Source organism: Ascaphus truei, chromosome 21 (assembly GCF_040206685.1).
Source record: "Ascaphus truei isolate aAscTru1 chromosome 21, aAscTru1.hap1, whole genome shotgun sequence".
Classification (NCBI taxonomy): Eukaryota; Metazoa; Chordata; class Amphibia; order Anura; family Ascaphidae; genus Ascaphus; species Ascaphus truei.
In genome coordinates, this window is record NC_134503.1 from 5,899,409 (window position 1) to 5,920,637 (window position 21,229).

At 43.9% G+C, this 21,229-nt stretch overlaps 1 protein-coding gene across 2 annotated transcripts in view; it reads right to left on the reverse strand.

Moving 5' to 3' along the window:
• Positions 1-5,596: 5,596 nt before the first annotated feature.
• FAM78A (family with sequence similarity 78 member A) overlaps positions 5,597-21,229 on the reverse strand; it is a 31,851-nt gene continuing 16,218 nt past the window's right edge. Inside the window, exons 4-5 of one of the 2 annotated variants that reach the window (XM_075578703.1) lie at positions 11,352-11,536; positions 5,597-7,777 (exon numbers count right to left, since the gene is read on the reverse strand). In XM_075578703.1, the coding sequence (XP_075434818.1) occupies positions 11,515-11,536 (22 nt within the window). In that variant the 3' untranslated portion in view covers positions 5,597-7,777; positions 11,352-11,514. Of the gene's footprint in view, positions 7,778-11,351; positions 11,537-13,550; positions 13,769-14,057; positions 17,559-21,229 lie in introns of those variants that run through there. The other variant, XM_075578702.1, reaches the window with a different exon arrangement.

Sequence of the window (21,229 nt, forward strand, 5' to 3'; positions counted from 1 at the left end):
GGTTCTAATTTACAGTCTCCATAATGAACATGCAACGTATACCTACAATCCCCAAACTGGCTAAAACTATTACTGCTTCCAGAACCTCATGTTATAGGTCCTCTACAAATGTTAGAAACCCTTCCTCCCCCCCCCCCCCCTCCCACTGCTGGTTTCCTAACATTAGAAACCCTCACCTCTCCTCCCCTTCCCCACTGCTGGTTTCCTAACATTAGAAGCCCTCTCCTCCCCTTCCCCCACTGCTAGTTTCCAGGGCCTCCAACGCTCTGACCCCAATGGAAAAGCTCTGTGTGTTTGTAAGGAAGGATTTCATGTTGGTTATTGTTTGTCCCCCGTCCCCCCCACGCACACAGAAACCTATGAGTTTAACCCCTACAATGTTAGAAGTGTTTCTTGGCCCCTGAGAATGTTCTGTCCTAACCTCCTGGTATTTTACCATTGCAACCAACTACAGTATAGACCTGTGGTGTCAAACTCAGTCCGCAAGCGCAAACAGGTCAGGTATTAAGAATATCCCTGCTTCAGCTCTGGTGGCTGTCATGTGGATTGAACCACCTGTGCTGAAGCGGGGATATCCTTAAAACCCGACCTGTTGCTGGCCCTTGAGGACTAAGTTTGACGACGATGACACCGCTGCTGTAGATGGCACTTAATATTACAAACGCTTCATAGCTCCTAAAGGGAGCGTGGGATTTAAGAAATAAAACCGGTGTGGATAAAGGCAAGAAGAGAACTCCTCTTTAAACCAAGAAAACGAACTCAGTCCTCAAGATCCCCCCACCCAACAGGTCAGGTTTTAAGGATATCCCAGCTTCAGCACAGGTGGCTCAGTCTTTTACTCGGCCATCCGTGCTGAAGTTGGAATATCCTTAAAACCTGCAAAGAGGGATGGTACCCGAGGTCTGTGTGCCTATATAAGATAAGGTGGTGTGCTAGGGGAATATTATAAAGGCGTAATAAAAATGGACCCGTCGAAGAGGCAGAAACAAACCAGGCCCCAGGTTGGATGCACTCTACTCTTGGTGTTGGATGCACTCTACTCTTGGTGTTGGATGCACTCTACTCTTGGTGTTGGATCGCAAGGTGGATAAGATGGTGGGGATGGTTCCCCAAAGGATGAAATTACCAGGATAACTATCTGGATAGTCAAATATTGCAGTGAATATCTGGAGAAGAGAGAATCTCTGGGGAGTAGTTGGGCTGACCCCCTTTTGATAAAGCGAAACGTGCGTCAAGGGTAGGCGTCATTGATTACGTCATGCGCTATGTGACAATCCAGCACTGACCGGCAACCCGGCCATTTTTCTAATCCTTAAAACCTGACCTGTTGGTGGCCCTTGACGGCCCTCCCCATCATCTCACCCTGCCCCCCATCCTCTCACCATCTCACACTGACTGCCCCCCCCCCCGCCATCTGTGTCCTTACCTTATTGCCATGAAGGACAGTCACACAGACGTCCCTGTGCTGCCGGGGTGTGGGCTCCGCCCCCGCTGTCCTCTGATTGGCCCTCCGCTCCTCCAATCAAGGACAGGCTGCACACAGACACACACACGAGTGCCGCCCCCAGTCTCAGTGCTACTCTGCACTGCCTGCCCTCGCCCCGCCCCCAGTCTCAGTGCTACTCTGCACTGCCTGCCCTCGCGCCGCCCCCAGTCTCAGTGCTACTCTGCACTGCCTGCCCTCGCCCCGCCCCCAGTCCCAGTGCTACTCTGCACTGCCTGCCCTCGCCCCGCCCCAGTCTCCGTGCTACTCTGCACTGCCTGCCCTCGCGCCGCCCCCAGTCTCAGTGCTACTCTGCACTGCCTGCCCTCGCGCCGCCCCCAGTCTCAGTGCTACTCTGCACTGCCTGCCCTCGCGCCGCCCCCAGTCTCAGTGCTACTCTGCACTGCCTGCCCTCGCGCCGCCCCGTCTCAGTGCTACTCTGCACTGCCTGCCCTCGCGCCGCCCCATCTCAGTGCTACTCTGCACTGCCTGCCCTCGCGCCGCCCCCAGTCTCAGTGCTACTCTGCACTGCCTGCCCTCGCGCCGCCCCCAGTCTCAGTGCTACTCTGCACTGCCTGCCCTCGCGCCGCCCCCAGTCCCAGTGCTACTCTGCACTGCCTGCCCTCACGCCGCCCCCAGTCTCCGTGCTACTCTGCACTGCCTGCCCTCGCGCCCCCAGTCCCAGTACTACCGTGGCTGCCTCTTTACTGCAGCGTTACCTTCTATTTATTTCTCTGTAACGATCTGTTCTTGTAATTTCCAGCACTGTTTTTATTTAGACAATCCGATGCTTTGTTCAGGAGATATAAGCATTTGAAATTAAGTGGCTGGGGTGTTAAAATGAAGCTCTTCCCCCAGAGCTCAGTGCAGTTTAAAGGTTGCCGTGTTTATCTTCTAGGTATCGAGGTTCAGAAAATCATGATTTTTAACATCTTGCCCATGAGGCAAGATACTACAGTACTAACATTATATAAGTTAAACTTGTATATATGCTACCGGGGAGGAGGGTCACAGACCGGGGCAGCTGCCGGGCGCTCTAGGGCAGATGGAAAGAAACAGTCCATGCGATCAATATGGATCGGAAGGGGGAGAACAGGGGGAGTATATCCAAATGAAACGATATCCGAGGAGGTGGGGTAGGGAACGAATAGGACAATGTATGCCCTCTAAACCCACTGGTTGTGCCCTCTAGTGTCCTCCTCCCGCGTAGGAATAAAGTGCAGCAATCCTGGTGGAACGGTTATTACGGGTTAGGCAGTGGGGAAATCACCGCTCCAGGGGGAAGGAGGGGGCCTGCTTTAAACAGTACATCATTACATGGTACGTGTGCCTGGGCGGCCAACTCCAGTCCTCAAGAGCTGCCACCAACAGGTCAGGTATTCAGGATATCCCTGCTTCAGCACAGGTTGGTTCATTTGGAGGCTGAGTCGAAGGGACGGATTGAGCCACCTGTGCCAAAGTTGGGATATCCTGAAAACCTGACCTGTTGGTAGGACTGGCGTTGGCCAGCCCCTGTAATATAGGAAGTACTATGCACCTCTCTTCAAGAAGCCCCATTAAGATCAAAGTGCCAGTGTCTTTCTCCCCCTTCTGCAGTTGGCTTACTGCGGCTTATACCAAGCTGGTTTGGTATTGTCTCTGTACTTTACCAGTCCAGCACACAAATCCTCCCCTTCCAGCCATGTAGTGAGTCACCCTGATACCCTGATGTTAACCATTTTTCTGCAGTACTTCCCCTCCCTTCTCCTTATCTGACCCCTTCTTCCCTCTCCTGGAAAAACACTTTATTTTGTTATTCTGCCTCGTGACCCCCTGCCACTGTGTTTCCTCCACTCCTTGAGGTGTCCGATAGCAATGTCTCTTACTCGGCCACACATCACACTGCAGGCCTGTTTCACATCCCTTATTAGTGCTCAAGTCTCACATTGTTCTTCTGCTTTCGTTTTAACTTGTGCGTCCGAGGTAATGTGTGACACCTAACCTCCCCCTCCGTCTTCATTTCCTTTTAAGCTTCCTTTTGCTGATGAAGTCTTCAAATTGTGTGTGTGTGCGTGCGCGCAAGTTCTGGGTATATTGGGACATAGGGTCGCTATAGAAATCTTAGGGCCCCCCCCCCCCCTTGCTTCTGACGTCGGAGACTCTTGCTTCTGACGTCGGAGACTGCCTGTATCAGTATCAGTGAGGGATGCCCGCAGATGGAGTGAGCTGTGGCCTGAGGGCAAGAGGACCGGCAGGTGGGCAAAGAAGTTGGGGCCCCGGTTGACTGGCCCAACTTCCAATGCTGGCTGTTTCTCCCCCCCCCCCCCTCCCTGCAGCCACCCGGGCCCCGGGACATTCAAGAGCCAACACCAGAATTTGCACTAGGCTTTACTCACTGAGCCGCTCCTTCAGCCCCTGACTCATACTCCCCCCACAAGTATTACCCCTTTCTTTTGGCTACGGTGCAGATCTGATAACTCCCAATAATAATACACCATGAACACACAGGATCCAATGAGAATAAACACAGAAGGCACAAAGAAGGTTCTGCTCGATTGTCTTTATTGCCTCGCTGCATCTTGCCGTTTCAAGACCGGGATCCGATTTTATACAATCTTGTTGCTTCTTTTTTTCCTTGGATTTTTTTCAGGTTGCCTTTGGAGTTCGGGTGAGTGTTGGAAGATTCAGGCGTGACGGCAGGAACTGGCTTACATGGTCTCTGTCCATCTTAAGAGCGAGTGGCCCTGCGGCGGCGCCTAACTCCTGCTAAGAGGATTGAGGAAAATGTTAGCTCCCAGTGGAAATTTTAGCTGGATTAGTCTCCCTTACCTGTTTACATTTGGGTTCTTAAACATTACAAGTTACTTTATCATTATATTCCATAAACTAGATTATAGGAGTGGCCAACTGAAGTCCTCAAGGGCCAACCATCAACATGGCAGGTTTTAAGGATATCCCTCTGCTTCAGCACAGGTGGCTCAATCACAATGACTGAGCCACCAATTGAGCCACCTGTGCTGAAGCAAGGATAGCCCTAATACCAAGGCCTGTTGGTTGATCTGGCGTTGGCCACCACATGGACTATAGCATCAATGGTAGAGTATAATCTAATTAATATTACCTCTCCTCTTGACCGGCTTTCTCCTTCTATAGGTCTTTCGGCGGGGTCTTGCTGGAGTTCTTCTTCGTCGTCGTTTGATTGTCTTTCTACTTCTGCTCTTGCTTTGTTTTCTTCGGTAGGCCATGGTCTTTTGTTGTTATCTGCTTACAGTCAGGAGTAAGCCAGTAATGTCCTGGGGATACTCACCCCCAGGTTTTTATACCCTGTGGCAATTATGACACAGGGTGCCCCTCCCTCTCTGTTATCACCATGTATGGTCGTGGGTGTGGCAAGGGTGTGGCATTTCACCTCCCATTGCTGTTGTCCATATATGGACCGTTGAGTTAGATATGGCCTTGCTGCTGTAAACGGCAAATTATGCTCAGTCTAGTTTGTATGTTGAGGTTAAACGCTTTTCATAGCGCCCATTGTCCAACACACAATATGATTGGCAAATCTAATTTTAAAAACATTGATTATATACAGATGTCCTCTAAGAAGTCCAATCTACCCCATCGTGTGTGTGTTTGTGCGTGTGTTTTACATATATATATATCACACACACACACACACACACACACACTTCCCCCCCCCCCCCACCCCAATATATTATAGGCAAACATATACCTAATATTCTACCCATCATATAGGCAAACAAAGTGCTCTTGTGGTAAACAGGCCTCTCTGTTCCCCCTAGCACCCCCTTTCCCAAACTCGAGTGTAGAGCGATTTTAGCCATGAAAAGACAACAGAACCAAAATGAGCAGATCTTTTAAATGTAAACACAGTGCCAGGGATCCGATGGGAACATCTTCAGGACCCAACCAGGGAGCAACGTGTTAGTGCCCATGTAAGTGATATGGTATTTTGCTTTGAATGTAGTTTCACTGTAACTATGAGTTCCTTTTCAGTCAAATACATCCAATCACTGTGATATCATCTCGGGGTGATTTTAGTAGAGGCAAGGTAGGCTAGCATATTACAGTACAGTGAAGAGGAGAGGGAAACATTACAATTTGTCTTGAGATGGATCATTGATGCAGAATTAAGTTTATTTGTTTTCAGCCAACAGCTCTTCAGTAGATCACATATCATACATAGAAGGTTTTTTTTTTGTGGCATAACGTGGTTATTGTAACAGTTACAGATGGTGTGTCCCAAATAGCTTTTGTTCTATTTTCACCAGGACTCCGATAAAGCTTTAAAATATCCCTCCCCCCAATACGTATTAGACAATGAGATGACAATGCACACATCCCATTTAGGGAGACAGTCTCCAGTAGGGTAGGGGGGTGTTAGATGTAAGGTGTCCCCAGATTGCAATGTTTATTATGAGTTTGAATGATTCCATTACTCTTTTTCTCGCACTAGATTACACGGTTCGGAGGATGTGACAATTCAGAGAACGGTTTCTTCTGCGCAGGCATGAAAGCGGCACTTTCTATGAGACGTCCAACAAAATCTAAGAAATCCCAAACGCCTGCTAAATACGAGTAAATAAGAACCCTTGGGAACATGCGGTGTGTGTTCATTCTTCTTTCATGTAGTCAGAGGGGCACATGATTTTGCAATTCTTGTAGGACCAGGATTATTATACCTGTCCCATGAAGGTTGCATATTTATCACAAATACAGGGAATGGGCGAAGACAAAATGATATGGCAGGGTCATTACCTGATTATAGGGCAAGTGAACGTATGCAGGGCTATCGGGGTTAAGTGGTAGAAGGTCTAGGTGAAATGTGAAATAAAGTAAGGGGTGTCTATACTGAAGCAGAACTCAATACAGGCAACACAACATATCTAATCTAAAAGGGGTAAAGGTAATGAAATGCTACTTTCTCCAAGGTTGACTTCCCAAGAAAGATCCCCTGTATGGCAGGCACAAATAGGAAACCCCTGAGTTGAGGGAAGGATCTGTTGGGTATACAGCCTTGGAAAATGCAACGCCAGCAGTACAACCAACTTCACACTGATGAGACCCATTAAGGTTGAAACGTGTCTGTGAATGGTTTCTCTGGCTATGCATCTGATTCCCATGCTGTGCTTAAAAGCTGTGTTAACAGCGAGCATTAGCTTATAAGGGTTCCATGTAAAATGGATTTCAGGCAAAAGGTGACACATTGTATGCTCCTTTGCATGTCATTTCCCAGAATCCCTTGCTGCAGTGGAAGCACTGTATGCTAGGTGATAATGGTGAAAGGCAGGGTTGCAGACCTGTCTAAGACATGTGAATGTTCTCACAAGTGATATATGTATGTAAAGGATAGGGGTATATACATTATCTTTGAAGTGAATTGATCAATTTGTCCTTTATCATAAACAGTAACACCACACTCATTCTCCTTAAATAGTTCCCCAAGTGGGGGGAAAATAAAAAAAAATGTGCCAGAGCGAAAATAGCATGGTCCAATTGGCTAGCTGCTTGAAAATAGCATGGTCCAATTGGCTAGCTGCTTGAAAATAGCATGGTCCAATTGGCTAGCTGCTTGAAAATAGCATGGTCCAATTGGCTAGCTGCTTGGAAATAGCATGGTCCAATTGGCTAGCTGCTTGAAAATAGCATGGTCCAATTGGCTAGCTGCTTGAATGTGGCCGTATCTAACTCTCTTGCCCATATATAGCAGTGGGACTTCATAATGTCTTGTCATAATGGCCACATGGTATAAAAACCTGGGGCTGAGTGTGTGTCCCCCCCCGGACATTACTGGCGTGCTCCTGAGTGTGAGCAGATAACAAGAGACCATGCCCTACCGGAAAAGATCAACCAGGAGCAGAAGTTTAAATAGCTCTGAACGAAAATATCAACTAAAAAAGCCCCCCACCCCACCAAAGCGCAGGGGATCTAGAAAGAATAGTAACGGCAGGAGCCGAGGTAATATTCATTAGATTACACTCTTACCATCGATGCTATAGTATAGTCTGTCTTATTATTAAACTAGAACATGTCAAAACTACAGTATTTCTATATGGACTTAAAAGTCCTAACATGTCACTTAGTCATAAAGTGTAACTTTGCAATGTTTAAGTACCCAAGTGTAAACAGGTAAGGGACACTAATCCAGCGAATGTTTCCACTTGGAGCTAACATCTTCCCCAATGCTTTTAGGAAGGAAGTTGCGCAGATCTGTTGGCCGAAGACGGACCATATGAGCCAGTTCCTGCTGTGACGCCTGGATCTTCCAACTCTAATCCTCACCTGAACTCCAAAGGCAACCTGAAAAGCAAGGACAAAACAAGATGGCATAAAATCTTATCCCGGTCTTGGACATATGAATGGCAAATAAAGACAGTCGTGCAGAACCTTCTTGCTCTTTCTGAGCTTGTCATTGGATCTGGTGCTTTTATGGTGTTTTGGAGTTATGAGATCTGCACTGTAGCCAAGTAATAGTTGCGGGTGCTGAACTCTTGCTGTGCATGCAATGTCTTGTATAACCCTGCTCATAACTTGTATAACCTTGTCATAACTCTGTGCCCAGGACAGACGTGAAAACTAGAGGTAACGCTCAATGTATTACTTCCTGGTAACACATTTTATAAATAAATAGTCGGGCTGAAGCAGTGAGTAAAGCCTGGTGCAAATCCTAGTGTCGGCTCCTTGTGCAAGAAAACTCGAATTTCCATACAAGAACAAAAGATTATTATGCAATTGGAAGAGTCGCTCGTCCATCTACGTGCATCCACGTGTTTAGGCCTTGTAGGAGGGGTTAATTCCTCCCGCTAACCCACCCAGTAGCTTACTGATCTGCAATACAAGCACTAGAGCTGCTGCTCTCTACTGTAATAGAATCCTCAAGGGAGTCTGCTAAGTAATTAACTTATATCTAGCAGATACCTCTAAATATGTTTGTACTTTCTTATTATAAAGTAGGGTCCCAAGAGGGTCTAAACGTCATCAGTATTGTGAGTGCAATCCCAATATATAAAGAGATCCCCTGAATGGGTGAATACAATACTGATGAGCAAACAGACTTGTACCTAGGAAAAATGAGAAGGTGGTCACGGAGTTACATAGTACCATATATATATATATATATATATATATATATATATATATATATATATATATATATATATATATATATATATATATATAGGCAGCTGGTATGTCATCACACCCCAACTTCCACAAACAAAGAAAAATAACACCCCAAATATGTTATATGAATTGAATATATAATAGGGAAACACTGAATAAACATCTGCATGTCATTTCGGATTTACCCAAGATTTGTGGATTTAATAATGCTATGGATTAATAATTATCTCTATTACATAAAACTCACACAGGTGTTAGTTAAATGGTATTAGAACCATTAAATGAATGGCGGCCAACTCCAATCCCTAAGGGGGGCCACCAACAGGTCAGGTTTTATGGATAACCCTGCTTCAGCAGGTTCACACACTCCCCCCCCCCCCCCCCAAATATATTATAGGCAAACATATACCTAATATTCTACCCATCATATAGGCAAACAAAGTGCTCTTGTGGTAAACAGGTTCCCCCCAGCACCCTCTTCCCCAACACGAGTGTAGAGCGATTTTAGCCATGAAAAGACAACAGAACCAAAATGAGCAGATCTTTTAAATGTAAACACAGTGCCAGGGATCCGATGGGAACATCTTCAGGACCCAACCGGGGAGCAACGTGTTAGTGCCCTTGTAAGTGATATGGTATTTTGCTTTGAATGTAGTTTCACTGTAACTATGAGTTTCTTTTCAGTCAAATACATCCAATCACTGTGATATCATCTCGGGGTGATTTTAGTAGAGGCAAGGTAGGCTAGCATATTACAGTACAGTGAAGAGGAGAGGGAAACATTACAATTTGTCTTGAGATGGATCATGTTATTTGTTTTCAGCCAACAGCTCTTCAGTAGATCACATATCATACATAGAAGGTTTTTTTTTGTGGCATAACGTGGTTATTGTAACAGTTACAGATGGTGTGTCCCAAATAGCTTTTGTTCTATTTTCACCAGGACTCCGATAAAGCTTTAAAATATCCCTCCCCCCAATATGTATTAGACAATGAGATGACAATGCACACATCCCATTTAGGGAGACAGTCTCCAGTAGGGTAGGGGGGTGTTAGATGTAAGGTGTCCCCAGATTGCAATGTTTATTATGAGTTTGAATGATTCCATTACTCTTTTTCTCGCACTAGATTACACGGTTCGGAGGATGTGACAATTCGGAGAACGGTTTCTTCTGCGCAGGCATGAAAGCGGCACTTTCTACGAGACGTCCAACAAAATCTAAGAAATCCCAAACGCCTGCTAAATACGAGTAAATAAGAACCCTTGGGAACATGCGGTGTGTGTTCATTCTTCTTTCATGTAGTCTGAGGGGCACATGATTTTGCAATTCTTGTAGGACCAGGATTATTATACCTGTCCCATGAAGGTTGCATATTTATCACAAATACAGGGAATGGGCGAAGACAAAATGAAATGGCAGGGTCATTACCTGATTATAGGGCAAGTGAACGTATGCAGGGCTATCGGGGTTAAGTGGTAGAAGGTCTAGGTGAAAGGTGAAATAAAGTAACGGGTGTCACAAATAGGAAACCCCTGAGTTGAGGGAAGGATCTGTTGGGTATACAGCCTTGGAAAATGCAACGCCAGCAGTACAACCAACTTCACACTGATGAGACCCATTAAGGTTGAAACGTGTCTGTGAATGGTTTCTCTGTGCATCTGATTCCCATGCTGTGCTTAAAAGCTGTGTTAACAGCGAGCATTAGCTTATAAGGGTTCCATGTAAAATGGATTTCAGACAAAAGGTGACATTGTGTGCTCATTTGCATGTCATTTCCCAGAATCCCTTGCTGCAGTGGAAGCACTGTATGCTAGATGATAATGGTGAAAGGCAGGGTTGCAGATCTGTCTAAGACATGTGAATGTTCTCACAAGTGATATATGTATGTAAAGGATAGGGGTATATACATTATCTTTGAAGTGAATTGATCAATTTGTCCTTTATCATAAACAGTAACACCACACTCATTCTCCTTAAATAGTTCCCCAAGTGGGGGGATAATAAAAAAAAATGTGCCAGAGCGAAAATAGCATGGTCCAATTGGCTAGCTGCTTGAAAATAGCATGGTCCAATTGGCTAGCTGCTTGAAAATAGCATGGTCCAATTGGCTAGCTGCTTGAAAATAGCATGGTCCAATTGGCTAGCTGCTTGAAAATAGCATGGTCCAATTGGCTAGCTGCTTGAAAATAGCATGGTCCAATTGGCTAGCTGCTTGAAAATAGCATGGTCCAATTGGCTAGCTGCTTGAAAATAGCATGGTCCAATTGGCTAGCTGCTTGAAAATAGCATGGTCCAATTGGCTAGCTGCTTGAATGTGGCCGTATCTAACTCTCTTGCCCATATATAGCAGTGGGACTTCATAATGTCTTGTCATAATGGCCACATAGTATAAAAACCTGGGGCTGCGTGTGTCCCCCCCGGACATTACTGGCGTGCTCCTGAGTGTGAGCAGATAACAAGAGACCATGGCCTACCGGAAAAGATCAACCAGGAGCAGAAGTTTAAATAGCTCTGAGCGAAAACATAAAGTAAAAAGGCCCCCCTCCCCACGAAGACGCAGGGGATCTGTAATGAAAATTCACGGCAGGAGCCGAGGTAATATTCATTAGATTACACTCTTACCATCGATGCTATAGTATAGTCTGTCTTATTATTAAACTAGAACATGCCAAAATTACAGTATTTCTATATGGACTTAAAAGTCGTAACATGTCACTTAGTCAAAGTGTAACTTTGCAATGTTTAAGTACCCAAGTGTAAACAGGTAAGGGACACTAATCCAGCGAATGTTTCCACTTGGAGCTAACATCTTCCCCAATGCTTTTAGGAAGGAAGATACGCAGAGTGAATAGCCGAAGACGGACCATATGAGCCAGTTCCTGCTGTGACGCCTGGATCTTCCAACACTAATCCTCACCTGAACTCCAAAGGCAACCTGAAAAGCAAGGACAAAACAAGATGGCATAAAATCTTATCCCGGTCTTGGAAATATACATGGCAAATAAAGACAGTCGTGCAGAACCGTTTTGTTCCTTCTGAGCTTGTCATTGGATCTGGTGCTTTTATGGTGTTTTGGAGTTATGAGATCTGCACCGTAGCCAAGTAATAGTTGCGGGTGCTGAACTCTTGCTGTGCATGCAATGTCTTGTATATAATAATGGTAACCCTGCTCACTTGATGTTACCATGTATTTGTCATAACTCTGTGCCCAGGACAGACGTGAAAACTAGAGGTAACGCTCAATGTATTATTCCTGGTAAGTCAGTGAGTAAAGCCTGGTGCAATTCCTAGTTGTCGGCTCCAAAAAAATAAGATTGTAATCTCTTCGGGTCAGGGACTCTATCTGTTAAAATGTGCAAGAAAAAACTACTATACAAGAAAACACATTTCCATACAAACATTGTTATGCAATTGGAAGAGTCACACGTATATGTAGTATACACAAGTTGGACTTCTTCACCGTGTTTGGATCCTGTGAGGACCCTTTTCACGGCCTCACAGAAGGACCCAAATATTGGAAAATAAACCCAGCTACATAGACCACCAGGTCCGGCCAACCAAGAGCTACCACCCAGTCAGTTTATCAGGATATCCCTGCTTCAGCACAGGTGTCTGTCATTATGACCACCACTGTGCAGCAGGGTGCATAAAACCTGACCTGTTGGTGAACCTTGGGAACAGGAGTTGGCCGGACCTGGTGGTCTATGTAGCTGGGTTTATTTTCCAATATTTGGGTCCTTCTGTGAGGCCGTGAAAAGGATCCTCACAGGATCCAAACACGGTGAAGAAGTCCAACTTGTGTATACTACATATACGTGTGACTCTTCCAATTGCATATGACCACCACTGTGCAGCAGGGATATGCATAAAACCTCACCTGTTGGTGAACCTTGGGAACGAGTTGGCATAGACGGATTGCTACTCATTTTCAAGGGCAGGTGAAGAAGTCCAACTTGTGTATACTACATATACGTGTGACTCTTCCAATTGCATATGACCACCACTGTGCAGCAGGGATATGCATAAAACCTCACCTGTTGGTGAACCTTGGGAACGAGTTGGCATAGACGGATTGCTACTCATTTTCAAGGGCAAGTGCCTGCAAGAGTCTGTTTAAGGCTTGTAGGAGGGGTTAATTTAATTCCTCCTGCTACCCCACCCAGTAGTCTACACACCTACCCCAAGGCAACTATGAAGGTGTTAATTGGCCCATGGTGGGTGTTTAGGCCTACTGGGTGGGGTAGCGGGAGGAATTAACCCCTTCATTACCTTAGCGGTAGGAATAATATACATAATTTAGGATTTACCTACACCCGAGAAGCCTAAGGGGTGTAGAACTTATTGACACCAGGGGCACAACCTACTATGTAACTAACACTAATGAATGTGTCTCCGTGATTATAGTACACCCGGACTGTCGTGCCAAATGGCGTCTTAAAGCAATAGTTCAAGCAGTATCCTGTTGTGTGGTTTTATTTTTTAATAAAGCAGTTCTTGTAGCATACTTGTAGCAAAAAATGGTTTTAAATGTCTCTAATGTAGGAAGCCTTTCCAAAGTGACAGCCCCTTCTGATTGGCTCTAAGACCCCGCCCTCTTTATCAGCGCACCAATTGTATCTAGTAACTGCCCAGTCAATCATATTCCAGGAACTTCATTGCCCACAATGCTGTGCAAGAACTGAATTAAATAACCCAGAACAGATCGATCTGCGTTTAGCTAATCACTTGTCAGTGTGCTGATTGTAATCTACGGGGCAAGGGACTTATTAATACAGTCTTATGTTTTTGAGGCGTGAGGCGCTGAGCCGCTGCTTCAGCCCCTCACTACTCACTGTTAAGACATAAGTTCTTGCATCATGCAGCTCTTTGGGCTGCAGATCTCATAACTCCAATAATATATACCATGAAAACACCGGCTTCGATAAGAATAAGCTCAGAAGGAACAAAGGTTCTGCTCGATTGTCTTTATTTGCCATACATATGTCCTGCTGTATCTTGCGGTTTCAAGACCGGGATCAGATTTTATGCCATCTTGTTGTATCCTTGATTTTCAGGTTGCCTTTGGAGTTCAGGTGATCGTGTTGGAAGATCCAGACGTGACAGCAGGATCTGGCTCACAGGCTCTACCTGCGTCTCCTGTAGTAGTAATTGCCACCACGCTTGCCTCCTGTTAAGAGCATTGAGAGGAAGATGTTAACTCCCAGTGGAAACCTTCGCTGAATTAGTATGTATGTCTTTATTTATATAGCGCCATTAATGTACATAAGGGATTAGTCTCCCTTACCTGTTTACATTTGGGTACTTAAACATTACTAGTTACTCTATGACCAAGAGACATTTTAGGACTTAAGTACATAGAAATACTGTAGCTTTGATATGGTCTAGTTTTCCTCCGCAGGTTAAGACAGAGTACATATAGCACCAATGGTTAGAGTATAATATCTCATGAATATTACCCCTGATCCTGCGAGGACTTCTCTTCCTAGTTCCCCTGCGCCTCCTTCGTTGTTTCGGTGACTTTGATTTTCTTCGTGCCGATCTACTTGCACTTCTGCTCCTACTCCTCCTGCTTTTTCGTTTTCGGTAGGCCATGGTATTTTGTTAACTGCTAGGGGCAGGCGAAGGTCAGTTATGTCCTGGGGAGACTCACCCCCAGGTTTTTATACCATGTGGCCATTATGACACCGGATGCACCTCTCTCTCTGTTGGCGCCATGTATGGTTAAGCAGGTGTGGCATCACCTCCCATTGCTGTTGTCCATATATGGGCAATAGAGTTAGATATGATCACATTCACGATGACGTCGCCTCCCAAGCAGCTAGCCAATTGGACCATTTTTGCTCTGGTACCATTTTTTGTTTGTTGGGGAACTATTTAAGGGAATGAGTGGTGTGTCACTGTTTTTAATAAAGGTCCTAATAAGAACCAAAACATAGGACAAATTGATACATTTGCTTCAAAGATAATATATCTACCCCATCCTTATATAAATATATATACACACACACTTATCACTGGTATGTGTGCATTGTAGTACATATCAAAATCTATATCAAACAGATTCTGCCATACACAGGGGTTCTTTTTTGGGAAGTCAACCTTGGAGAAAGTAACATTTCCATACCTTTACCCCTTTTAGATTAGATATGTTGTGTTGTCTGTATTGCGTTCTGCTTCAGTATAGACACCCCTTACTTTATTTCACCCTTCACCTAGAGCTTCTACCACTTAACCCCAATAGCCCTGCATACGTTCACTTGCCCTACAATCAGGTAATGACCCTGCCATATAATTTGTGGAATAAATACGCAACCTTCATGGGAACGGTATAATAATCCTGGTCCTACAAAAATGGCAAAATCATGTGCCCCTCAGACTAAATTAAATAAGAATGAACACACACCGCATGTTCCCAAGGGTTCTTATTTACTCGTATTTAGCAGGCGTTTCGTATACATATTGGTGGGATGGATATTTTAAAGCTTTATTGGAGTCTTGGTGAAAATGGACCAAAAGCTATTTGGGACACAACATCTGTAACTGTTACAATAACCACGTTATGCCACAAAAAAAAGCCTATGTATGATATGTGATCTGTTGAAGAGCTTGTTGGCTGAAACACAAACCATCTCAACACAAATTCCAATGTTTTTTGCTCACCTTAAATGTAATATGCTGCATTCTATAGAGCAATACTGAGTCTGAGAGTATGTCTTGCTGTCTAAAGCTTATACTAACTCAAACTAACTGTTAACCATAATTGAAACCCTCCTGCGTTTAAATCGGCTGATGACCCAACTGCTTGGTAACTATTTCTAGAACAGTACTAGCATAAATGATTGTACTTTGGTGAAGGACTCTTCTGTTGGTTACTTAGAAGGCAACGGGTTGGACACAAAGCACATAAGGGAACATCTATACACTGTGACTCCTTAGAGTTCTATGCCTTATAAACATGGGTGGGCTGTGCCCCCGAAACGTTACTTTTTTCTGCCTTCTGTTATGAAGTAAACCTCCGCATTTCTGCAGCTATTACTTGTGTGCCTCTACCACTTGTTCCTTACCATTTATATGCCTCTTTGGGACATTGGGACCTGTGATGGGCTACTTTGCACCAAGGTTTATTCTTTCTCTGTAGTACTATTTAGGCAGTAGGAGTGCCTCTGAATATTTGTATATTATGTCCCATACAAATGGGAAGCATTGGTACAGCAACATGCTCAGTATTATCATATGATGAAGCATGGTCCTTTTTATGGGGGAGGGAGTTAGGAATTTCCCACTGAACGTAAAATGTATATTTTCATGTACTTTAATTAACTGAAAGCACGGCACTGCTTTCTCTTGAGATTTGCAAAGGAAAACTACCTTGCCTCTACTAAAATCACCCCGAGATGATATCACAGTGATTGGATGTATTTGACTGAAAAGAAACTCATAGTTACAGTGAATCTACATTCAAAGCAAAATACCATATCACTTACAAGGGTACTAACACGTTGCTCCCCGGTTGGGTTCTGAAGATGTTCCCATCGGATCCCTGGCACTGTGTTTACATTTAAAAGATCTGCTCATTTTGGTTCTGTTGTCTTTTCATGGCTAAAATCGCTCTACACTCGAGAGTTGGGGAAAGGGGGAAAGCCTGGTTACAAGAGTACTTTGTTTGCCTATATGATGGGTAGAAGATTGGGTATATGTTTGACTATATAATGAGTACAAGATTGGGTATGTTTGCCCATAATATATTGGTATATATGATGGGTTGATTGGGTATGTTTGCATATATGATGGGTAGAAGATTGGGTATAGGTTTGCCTATAATATATTGGTATATACCCATATATATGATAGGTAGATTGGACTTCTTAGAGGACATCTGTATATTTGAACATTAGCAATTAGCCTTCAGTCAATAAATCTATGTTTTTAAAACATAGATTAACCAATCATATTGTGTGTTGGACAATGGGCGCTATGAAAAGCGTTTAACCTCAACATACAAACTAGACTGAGCATAATTTGCAGTTCGCAGCAAGGCCATATCTAACTCAACGGTCCATACATGGACAACAGCAATGGGAGGCGAGATGCCACACCCTTGCCACACCCACTTGACCATAGACGGTGCCAACAAAGAGGGAGGGGCATCCTGTGTCATAATTTCCACAGGGTATAAAAACCTGGGGGTGAGTATCCCCAGGACATTACTGGCCTGCTCCTGACTAAGCAGATAACAACAAGAAACCATGGCCTACCGAAGAACACGAAACAAGATCAGAAAGACAAACAGACGAAAAAGGACAATAAGACCCCGGCGAAAGAGCTATACTAAGAGAAGTCATGGCAGGAGAAGAGGTAATATTAATTACATTATACTCTACCATTCATGCTATATATAGTCCAGGGGTGGCAAACTCCACCAAGATACCATTCATGCTATATATAGTCCAGGGGTGGCAAACTCCACCAAGAGCAACCAACAGGCCAAGTATTACAGACATCCCTGCTTCAGCACAGGTGTCTCAATCAGTGGCTCAGTCATTTTGATTGAGCCACCTGTGCTGAAGCAGGGATATTCTTAAAATCTGACCTGCTGGTGGCCCTTGAGGACTTCAGTTGGCCACTCCTATAATCTGTCTTGACCCGAGGAGAAAAACTAGAACATGTCACAGCTACAGAATCTTTCTGTGGACTGAAGTCTTAACGTCTCATTCTAGTTTATGCAATATAATGTTATAAAGTAACTTGTAATGTTTATTAAGAACCCAAATGTAAACGGCTAAGTGAAACTAATCCAGCTGATATTTCCACTGGGAGCTAACATCTTCCTCAATGCTCTTCCGCAGGACAGAGGCTCAGTGCTGAGAACTTTTCCGACGGACAATAATAGACCATGTGAGCCAGTTCCTGCTGTCACATCTGGATCTTCCAACACTACGTTCACCTCCAAAGGCAACCTGAGAAATCAAGGAAAAAGCAACAAGATTACATAAAATCTGACCCTGGTGTTGAAACAGCAAGATATACAGCAGGGCAATATATGGCAAATAAAGACCATCGAGCAGAACCTTTGTTGTTCCTTTTGTGCTTATTCTCATTGGAAGCAAAGAGAGAACAGAATCCCTCAATAGTAATGCACTCTATCTATACTTTAAAATAAATACATTTAGTATCATTCAAAAAGCAACACGATTTTTAAATACGATTATAAAATACACACTTATAATAAAACCAGGTTGAGATACGAATGGGTATGCAGAATGGTCAGATACCCAGTCATTTCAACCTACTATCAGAATACTGTAACACCAGAATGAATCTGTCTCGGTGATATAATATATAATACACGGGCTGTCGTGCCAAATGCGTCTTAACCTCAGAAATGCCAAAGTAGATTGAAATGATTGGCAGACCTGAGAGCAGAACTGTAAGTCAGTGTGCAACGCTGTCTGGTTGAGCAGTAAAGGAATAACCTGATATATGGGTTGTTGAACTAAATAGATATAAATATATCAAATACCTAAGCTATCACATAGATACACCAGATTGTAACTTGCTTTGGATACTCTTGACACATGGTGAATGAACAGTGTAGCAAGTTCGGAAAGTATCAACTTATGGTATCGTGAGCATACTCATCTGTAATAAAAAGTACAAGAGCTGCTGGCCCAGTTCAAAAAAAGACCTTAAGTCGATCCTTGATATATTTATATCAACAACAACAACAAAGTCCTGTCAAAAAATATGATCAACTCCTCACTCATGACATCACGTTGGCCATATTTTACAGCTTACCAAAAATTCATAAGGGCACTTCCCACCACCAGGACGCCCTATTGTCTCTGGGATAGCCAATCTTACATAAGTAAGGCCTTTTGTCACCACGCTACCTTCCTATTTACGTGACACAAAAGATGTCATTAACAGGTTGAATGATGTCACTATAGATGATGGAAGCCTGCTCATAAGCCTTGATGTAGAGGCACTATTATACTTCAATAATATACACCGCCGTGGGCATTGAGGCAGTTGCATATTTTCTCATCTTATGCCAACCTTTTATCTTAGGTGGTGGGTGGCAGAGAGAGTTTTCCAAGAAAGTAATTGTATATATACCTCGCACATCTCCTGTGGGCGAGGTATATTGATGATATCCTCATGCTATACTTTGTGCCTGCCTCTCTATGCTAGGGAAAGGGAATCACGCTACAATACCTACCTTCTATGTAATCTAGTTTAAGAGGCTAAAACTTGATACTGTGATCCATTGTGACACCGTGCCTCGGAGAGCTACACCACTATACGTGTGCAGATAGAAGTGAGAATTATACTCTAAGAATCTAAATACCTTCCACTAGCTCTAATAGCCTTGTTTACGAGACGGTAACCTATTGAGACGCCGCTCCTCATATGCTAATCTTTTGGTGCTATTGAGCGTCGTCACCGGTCGAGATTTGGCACAGTGTTTGCACAGGGGATACTTTATTATATATAAAAAAGGGGGATTACGATTCCCCAGAAACCTCCCTGGATCACGGGATACCATAACCTTAGCGTGGTGACTATAGATTGGTTACCCCGTCTGTTAAATACCAAGGGGAATACTTAAATATATAAGGGGATCACGATTCCTCACAATTCTCTTTGATTACAGGATACCATAACCTTATAGTGGTGACTGTATATCTGTATATTTTTGGCAGACTCTTTTTCATATTGTCTTGGAGTTTTTCCAATACTATTTAATTTGTGTGATATTTGGGCTTCATTTTGGGGAGGCCTTGTTTTGGGATATTGTACCTGCCGTTTCTATATAATGTAATTTGACTAACTTTTTTTAAATCTGTTTTTGTGTGCACCACTACCCTTGTTGAGACCACTTAAAGCAGAATACCAGTACACAGAGTCATCACATTATATGACATTACATAGGTCATTATGATCTGGCTATTAAGCATGAACTGATGAACTCTGTACAAGCTTCACTGAGTATCTATTTCTTGTTTAATTGGCTTGTGTAGGTACGACGTTAGTTCAGGGGTGACCATAGTCCTCAAGGGCCACCAACAGGTCAGGTTTTCAGGATATCCCTGCTTCAGCACAGGTGGCTCACTGAATCAGTGGCTCCGTCAGAATGACTGTCCAAGCTCAGAATGACCTGTGATTGAGCCACTGATTGAGCCACTGAGTATAGAACCTGGCGACTGTTAGTGCCTCCCGTCAGAAGTCATCTGCTCCTAGACTGGTAACATCAAGAACATGGCCCATAGACGTAGTAGGAGCCGACGGTCCATGGCACAGGAGACCGGCAGCACACCGAAAGCGTCAAGAGCCATCGAAGGACACCATGGCTGAAGAAAAGGTACCAATCTATTTAATACCATTATCTCTTACCAATGCCAACATAATCTTGTAGGCGTTGGGTGTAAATAGTAGCAATTTCGCAAGCCTTCTGGCCAAAAAAGTATATTTTTCCCAAGGCCCCTTGTTGATTTGTTAATATACTATTGAGCTCTGGCTAATTTTCACACCTCATGTCTAATGCTCAAACATCGAAGTCCACACATCCATTCAAATTAGATTTCCGTGTTAACCTCCAAATATGACTTGTCTTTGGAAGTTGACATGAATAGAAAGATAAAAGCTGTGATGATTATAACCCAGAGAATGAGCTCTGCCCAGCTCTTGCTTATGGTATAAACCAGTGGTTTTCTCATTGTTCTCACTAGGACGTAGGCGCATGCGCCATTACTATTACTGCAGAGTGTTGGGATCCACCTTGACAGCCTGACCCCTGCTGCCACGCTGCTCGCTGGGCTTTGAGCTTTGACACTGTGCCGCTACGGCTGTTGAGCACCAATGGAAACCCGAAAACTTAAAGAACTTGGAATTAAACCCCAAAATGAAAAGAAGGCACGCATCCCTGCCTGATCTTCAGATGAAACCCCCCAAAAAAAGCAGCGGGCACCCACTACTAATTTCAGCTCCAGAGACCCCTGCTTCAAATATATATATATATATATATATATATATATATATATATATATATATATATATATATACACACACCACTTGGATTGCCTCTTTAAAAGTGACAATTTCCCACGCTTTCAATTTTTGCAATTGATAAGGAGAATAAGACGGGGGTGTTGCGATGAATGGATTTGTTGGTTAATGTGCCACAGCCAGCTTGGGTGTGTTAAATACAGAGGGGTTAAAACTGCAGTTCAAGCTGCCGATTCCCCCCCCCCCCCTTCAATTTGTGCATCAATAAAATCTACACACTGACAAGTGATTAGCTAAGTTGCTGATAAATCCCTTCTCCTGTAATTGATCGCTTTGCTCAGGGTTATTTAATTCAGTTATTGCTGCAAAACAATACCCACGATGCAAAGTTCTGTGCGGAAGATCATGTGACCAGGCAGTTACTAGATACAATTGGTGCACTGCTAGAGAGAGGCCCAGGGCTCAAGAGCCAGAGCCGGGCTCAGAAGAGGAAGGGGATGTGACTTTGTAAATGTGACAAAAAAATCCTTGTAACATTAGAATACATTAAAAATGTCTTTAAAAATTGTATAAAAAACAAAAATGCTACAAGTATTTTATTGTAGAATAGAACTGATTTATT